At 59.1% G+C, this 7,050-nt stretch overlaps 1 protein-coding gene across 1 annotated transcript in view; it reads right to left on the bottom strand.

Moving 5' to 3' along the window:
* PCSK6 (proprotein convertase subtilisin/kexin type 6) overlaps positions 1–7,050 on the bottom strand; it is a 250,646-nt gene that overhangs the window by 784 nt on the left and 242,812 nt on the right. The window contains exons 22-23 of the mRNA XM_007451962.1: positions 5,089–5,218; positions 909–1,021 (exon numbers count right to left, since the gene is read on the bottom strand). Coding sequence (XP_007452024.1) covers positions 909–1,021; positions 5,089–5,218 — 243 coding nt within the window. The remainder of the gene's footprint in view (positions 1–908; positions 1,022–5,088; positions 5,219–7,050) is intronic.

The raw sequence follows: 7,050 nt of genomic DNA, 5'->3' as shown, positions 1-7,050 counted from the left end.
GCCCCCCCCCCCCCCGGGGACAGCCTCACTTTCTCGGGCTGGATACATAACCCAAGGAGGTGGCTTCCTAAATCAGGAGCTTCCTGGCCTTTGAAGGGACATAATTCTGCAAGCCAAGAAAACCACCTTGTGGTCCACAGGGCGTGCCCAGGGTGCTCTCTGCGGGCTTCACGCTCTGCCAGGCCGGGGCCGGTGCCAGCTCCGTGCCCACGGACAGCATGGCACTGGCGGTTACCCTCTCCTGCACGCCTGCCTGCTCACAGTGCCCAGAGCCAGCCCCAGGCTGCTCCTCCCTAGGCTTGCTGAGCCATGGAGGCTCCTTCTCGCCATGGCACGTCTGCCCACGGCCCCTGCACTGGGTCTCCAGGCCAGAGTCCTCTGCCAAACTTTCTCTTGCCCAGAATCCCCAAATTGGTCTCCTCTGAGATCCTGTTTTCACAGTCCATCCTTGCCTCTCTCTGTCGGCTTAGAGCACCAGGGCTCTCCCACAGCACAGAGGCAGGTCCTTCCCATGGACACGCGGGCCTTGACACATGTTCAGGGAGGCTGAGAGCCTTCAGGCCTCCTGACTTTGACCTCCAAGGTCTGGCCTCCCCTAACGCATGTCACCACACCCAGGCCACCTTGGGCTTATGGCAGGAGAGTGGGAACGGTACGAGAACAGAATCATTTGTAAGAGTTACTCAACGGACCAACCCGCACTAGCTGCGCTGGTGGTGGAGATGCCTCTCTGGTCAATGTGAGAGGCCTAAAGGGAAGGGAGGAGGCCCAGGGGAGAGCCAAGTGGTCACTGAGAGGAGGGGCCACAGGGCTGTCCAAGGGACTGCGGTCCCTGCATCTTCTTTTCCTTTCTTTTCTGCCTGGGGCAGCCCCGAGGTAGCTCAGGGCGGTCACCCACCCATGCTCACCATTGCTGCACGTGTGGTTGGTGATGCACGAGGTTCCCAGCTGTGTGAAGCCTGTCTTACACCGGCTGCAGTTCCTGCTGGAGCCTTCACAGCTCAAGCAGCTCTCGTCACACCTGCAGGGGAACACGGGTTCCCAGATGGGAAAGAGGTACAGCCACTCCAGGCCCCTTCCCAGAGCCCTCCCACCCTCCCACACTGCACCCCCTGGATGTAACTGTGCCCCCCACGACAGCCCGAGACCCTGGCCAAGCATCTGCACGTATCTCCTCTATTGCCCTGGGAGGGCGGAGACGGTCACGGCCAGTTGGCAGGAGGATGCCCGGAGCTGAGGATGGGCCCAGGTCTCTGAGCCTCCCCGTGGCTCACCTGGACGCCCTCCTGGGCACTGTGGCCACAGGTGGCTCCCTGAGCATGTCAGCATTGACTCTTGGGGCTCGGGGCCAAGCTCCCCCGAATGTGATGGACATGACCCTGGGGCTGGCCGGGGCTGAGCCTCCTTTGTGGTGACGTCAGCCTCCCGCCCTGGGGACAGAGGGTGGGGATGCCCTTTCGACCTGTCCCGGAGATGGGACCCAGGACTACTGCTGACAGAGTGCCATGACCTTGGGGGTGGGAGGTTCACCACACTCCACTGTCCCATGCGTTTATCTGCGTCTGTCTGTGGCTGCGTCTGTGGCACTGAAGCTGAGCGGCTGCTCTGGAGACTGTACAGCGAGCAAAGCCTAAACAACTCACCATTGGGCCCTTCACAGAAGAGCCTGCTGACGCCCCTTCCTGCTCTGGGCCATGAAGGGACCTGGGCTGTACCTGCTGCCTTCTCTGCGTCCAGCTCCAGGGACTGGGTCTCCCTAGACCCACCTCCCAGCTCCCTGTCAGCTGCAGGCCCGGGAGCAGGGCTCGGACAGGGTGGGCGGGGCATCTGGTAGGCAGTGCTTGGGACAAATGTCACCTCCCAGGCAGCGGCCAGACGCCAACAGCAAGGCTCAATGTAGGCCTCCTTCCTGAGTGGGCCTGTGCCGGGGTCAGATGCCATCACGGATTCTGCCTGCACAGGGCCTCCGGGACAGCAGGCCCTCAGCCTGGATGAGAGGTGGCTTTTGTTCTCCTGGGGTTACTGAGGCCGCCTCCAAACTGGAGTTCGGGCCCATAGTTTATGTTTATAAACGTGTAAACCCACAGGCAAACCGCATCCAGGAGCCCCTCCGACTTCCTCCTCCTGCAGCAAGAGCCTGCCCTCCCCCCTCACAGACCCTGGAGCAGGAGGACGGGGCCCGCCGTGCAGACTCTTACTGCGCACTTTGGGGAAGACCCCAGGGCCTGGCCCCTGTCCTGCTGCACTGCTCTGGCCGGGCCACAGGCCCCTCATGCCACTGCACAGGGGACCACTCCCCCCAACTCCCGCTTCTCTTACAGATGATGTCTGCTAGTGACACAGGAGCTAGGGCCAAGCCAAGCCAAGCCATGTAATTGGTGGTCAGCTGTCTTGAAGGCCCTGGCTGAGGGTTGCTTTGCTATAAACAGTAAGGGGGAGGCTACAGTGGAGACCCGGCTGCACACAGCTCTCTTTCTTCTCCAAATTCAGCCTCACAGAGCCTCAGGATCTCCACAGCAGCCCCCAGAGCTGTGTCGGTTTTCTCAGGCCATGTAACAAATGACCACAACGCAGCAGCTTAATTCACCACTTTTCAGCATCTCCCAGTTCCGCAAGCAGAAGCCCGGGCAGCCTCAGATGGGCTCTCTCTCAGGGGCTCACAAGGCCTCGGTCAGGTGTCGGCCAGCCTGGGCTCAGAACTGGAGGCCCTGGCTTGGGGAAAAATCCGGCATCAGGCCGCTCCCCCAACTGCCTCGGGGCCCCTGTTTCTCCGAGAGACCCTCTTGGCTCCTCCGTCAAGGTTACCATGCCTGGTAGGTGGTCCTCTTGGGCAGGGGGCTTTCAAGACGCCTCTGGCTCTGCTCCTTCTGTGGTACCGCCCTCACCCCCAAACACCACAACGACTGTCCTGCCAAACTCTGCAGGGCAGCGCCCAGTGCAGTCCTCTCCCTGCCCTGCTGCCGGGCTGCTTCCCCGCCTCCCGTCTTTAGGCTGTTCCAGGTGACAGTCAGATGGCAGAAATCTCGTCACACTGGGCACAGGACAGAGCAGAAGGCCTGCCTGAGCCTTGCCCTGCCTCAACATACCCAGGAGGGGCCGGGGGAGGGAGGGTGGTAGGAGGGTGGGGGGCAGACACCCCACCGAGTTGCTCTGTCTTCAAAGAGGTCCTTGCTCCCTCTTCTAGGTCCTCTTCCTAAGTCTTGGGGTGTCCGGTGCCTCTTTTGAGATACTTATCATGGACTGTTCTCAGCCGTGGGCCTCAGCATAACGGGTCTTGACTCGGCATCCAGGATGCCAACCTGGCAGGCCTGAGTCCCGGCCTGGCTTTTCCCCATGAGCCCTGCCTGGCTGCTCGCTCCCTCGAGGCTGCGCTGGCTGGCACTCAGCATTCTGGGGCCTTCGGGAATCCAGGCTCTCTGAACGCTGCTGCTGCCTCGGTGGGGAGAGGCCCTGCGGAACCAAGGCCATTTGTCCTTCCAGGGGCATCCACACTGAGGGGTCTCCAGAGCCCTGGGACTCGGGAGACAGGAATTCTCTGAAGTGCTGGCAATTCACCCCCTAGGCGTCTCGTGCAGGGCGCTTCCTGGGGGTATATCTCTGAGGCCTGCTGTGTCAGCCCCAGCACTGGATGCTCCTCCAGGACTGAAAGCTTTGCCACGCGTGGAGGTGAGCACCCAGGGAGCTCCTGCCCTCCTCAGCCAAGGAGGGGCTCACGGGGGCTGCCTGCCCCCGGCCTCCTGGCACTGGGGACCCCATAGCTTCTGGGTGCCCTTGGGGGCTGTTTGCCGTACTCGTGGGAATTCCCAGCATCCTCTGAGAGCCAGGGTGTCTGACAAACGAAACTGATTATCGCTGTGTAATTCCGCATTGTCCCTGGCTGCCATACTTAGGGTAATCACCCTGGAACCAGCTGGCTGGTTAAAATGAAACTTTACTTCAGACACCGGTGCTGAGGGTCCTTCACGGGACTCAGCAAGGCTGGGTGAAGGTGGCTGGCTAGTGGGGCTGAAACCCTAACCCTCTCTGAGTGGGTCCCACAAGCGCAAGGAGCAGGTGGTCTCTCATTTGCTCACGTAGGTTGTTGGATTTTGTTTGTTTGTTTTAAAGAATAGGTTACAATCCACAAGAGTTCTCAAACACAGCCTGAGGGGATCTCAAAGACCCCCACTGTGGGTCCCCAGCGGTGAGCTGCCAGATGGGCTTGGTCTCCCTGCACTGCTCTGAAGTGGGTGCCTGAGGCTCCCTCTTTGAGTCTACGTCAGAGGGACAGTCCCTTCCCCACTCCCACCATCATGATCTTCAAAGTCACCTGCAGACTCCTCATCGTCACTCTCAGCCTAGACGAGACAGACTGCCCTGCCCTGTTCCTGGGCTCCAGGTAATGAGTCCTGACACGAGGCAAGATTCAGCAGCACAAGAGGACACCAAGCAGACGGCTTCTCCTTTCACTGCCCGCATCCCGTGACAAGAGAGAACACTGCTCAGAGCCCCCAAAAAAGGAGGGTGCGCCTTGCGGACACACGGGAGGGAGCAGAAAAGGAGAACGAGCAGGGTTACAACATCTCTGCGTTGGCTGGAAGTGGCTTTAGAATAAGGAAGTTGTCGGGATCTTGTATTTTCTCTAAATTATCCAATTTAAATTTTAAACAAATCCTACACGTCGTTTCCTTAATGATATGCTGTGAACACACTGTGGTCCGGGGTGCAGGTGGGGCTCCCTGGCATCTGCCCCGGGGTGGTGGCTAAGCCAGTCAGGGCCCCATCCTCCGCGTCCTGCCCTACCAGCCACACAGCGCCTCATACACAGTAGGTCTCCACAGATACTCAGGACGTGAACAAAGGCATGAGGGCCGCCACCTGACTGTGACCTTGGCCATCACCCCCTGCAGGGTCCCCTCCTCTGTAAACGGGTTCCTGTCTTCCCACTGCACCCACTGCTGTCGTGGAACATGGCACACCCTGCCCCCAGCCCCTGGGACAGGGGCCACCAGACCCAGCCCTCCTGCCACTCCTCCACAGGAACCGCTGACCGCCCTTCCCCGGCCATCTCGGGCTAAGTCAGGAGGACTGCCTGGAAGGCACACATACCTTCGGCACACTTTGTGGGGCAAGCCCGGCATCTCCTCAGGGTAGAAGCCCTCGCCACAGGCTGGCACACATTTCCAGTCTTGGAAGTGGAAATTTGGGGCACAGTGAATACATTCTTCTCTGCTGGGCCCTGAGGGGTACCAGGAAAAGCAGCAGAGGTCAGGGACCGCCCACCTGCCCATCACGTGTCCCAGACCTGCTGCAGCACCTGTGAGATCCAGGTCCTATTCAAACGCCCCAAGGCCACCACACAGCTAGATTCACCCAGGTGCCACTGTGCATCTGCACCAGGCCCTCCTCGCCACTCCTGGGAGGTGGGCCTCACGCCCACATCTCACAGATGGGGACACGGAGGCTGCACCAAGCTCAGCCCACCTCCCGCTGCCCGGGCCACGTTCATCGGCCCTGATTCCAGGTGTCTCCTTTCCCAACAGGCTTGGGCCCGATTTCGGCTAGGGCAGCCACAGGTAGCTCTGAGTTCTCAAAATGTGGCCTGGCCAAACACACTTATACACTGGATTTCAGAGACATAGTTAAAAAAAAAAAAAAGTGAAATAGCTCATTGATTTTTAAAATATTGATTACATGTAGAAATGATAGCATTTAGATACATGGGGTTAAATAAGATGTTATAATTATTTTCACCTGTTTCTTGAGGGAACTTAAAGCTGCATCAGTAGCTCACATCGTATTTCTAGTAGACAGAACTTGGTGTAAGAATATGTGGGAAAAGGGAAAGAAGAGGTTTGGGGGCCTGGGGTTGACAGGTATTTGGTGTGAAGGATCAGGACTCTTTCAACAGAGAAAAAACAGCTAAGGGCTTATGGGGTGAGGCGTGGGGACCAGAAAAGGCAAGAGCTCTGAACGAAGCGTCAAGAGTCGTGAAGGAAAATCTGCAGCCCAGTCAAGAGTACTCATCAGCCTGGGCAGGCAGTGGTCCAGAGTGAAGAAACCGTGCTGTCCATCTGTCTGTCTGCCCAACTGTTCATTCATTCAGGCCAACAACAAGTCAGTGCTGGGTGTGCACTTCCGTGTCAGAGTCCCCAAGGAGCATCAGAGAGGCAGCGAGGTGGCCACTGGCTGACGGCTTAGAGGATCGAACTCAGGGAGAAACCATCTCAGATGTCCACGGAGACCACAGCCCCTCCTTAGACCTCCCCCCACTGTGGTCCTGTCTTGGCTTGAGGCCTGACAGCTGAGGCAGGGGTGTCCGGCCATCTTCCTGGAGTGGCTTCTGGACCTACGGGGGGCCTCTGGGCTGCGTCACGGGAGGACCCCTTTGCAGACGGGGGTCCACAGGGCGGCTCTGCCAACCCCGAGGCTTGGTGCTCTGGCAGCTGGTTTCTGCTCTCAGAACCATAGCTTCCAGCTTGGAAGGGGATTCTGAGCTCACCCAGCACTGAGCGTGAGGCACAAGCGGGAGCCCTTGGGGTTCCAGGGCCTTCATGAGGAGTAGCTGCCCACCCGCCTGGGGTCTCCACGGGGGTGTCCTCCCTCTGTTGCAGCAACGCAGTGGGAGAGCCGCCCCACAAATGTGTCCAGTTTATGTCCTTCTGGATGGACGGCTGCTCTTGTGCCCCAGCCCCCATCACTTATCTGCAGGGAGCATCTGGCGTTGGTACCCACCACAAACCCCATCACCCATGTCCTACTTCCCAGGCTGCCAGGGTCCCCAGTGCCTAAGGAGCTTCTGCAATGGGAAAGAACACTCATTCTTGTTTGCTCCTAGTTTAATGCTCAATTTGCTAAACTTAAAAGCGGATAGGGCTTCCCTGGTGGCACGGTGGTTGAGGGTCCGCCTGCCGATGCAGGGGACATGGGTTCGTGCCCCGGTCTGGGAAGATCCCACATGCCACGGAGCGGCTGGGCCCGTGAGCCATGGCTGCTGAGCCTGCGTGTCCGGAGCCTGTGCTCCACAACGGGAGAGGCCACAATAGTGAGAGGCCCGCGTACCGCAAAAAA

This window comes from Lipotes vexillifer, unplaced genomic scaffold (assembly GCF_000442215.2).
Source record: "Lipotes vexillifer unplaced genomic scaffold, Lipotes_vexillifer_v1.1 scaffold851, whole genome shotgun sequence".
NCBI classification, from domain to species: Eukaryota; Metazoa; Chordata; class Mammalia; order Artiodactyla; family Lipotidae; genus Lipotes; species Lipotes vexillifer.
The sequence above is the reverse complement of the archived record's forward strand: the minus strand, read 5'-3'. Positions and strand labels throughout refer to the sequence as shown.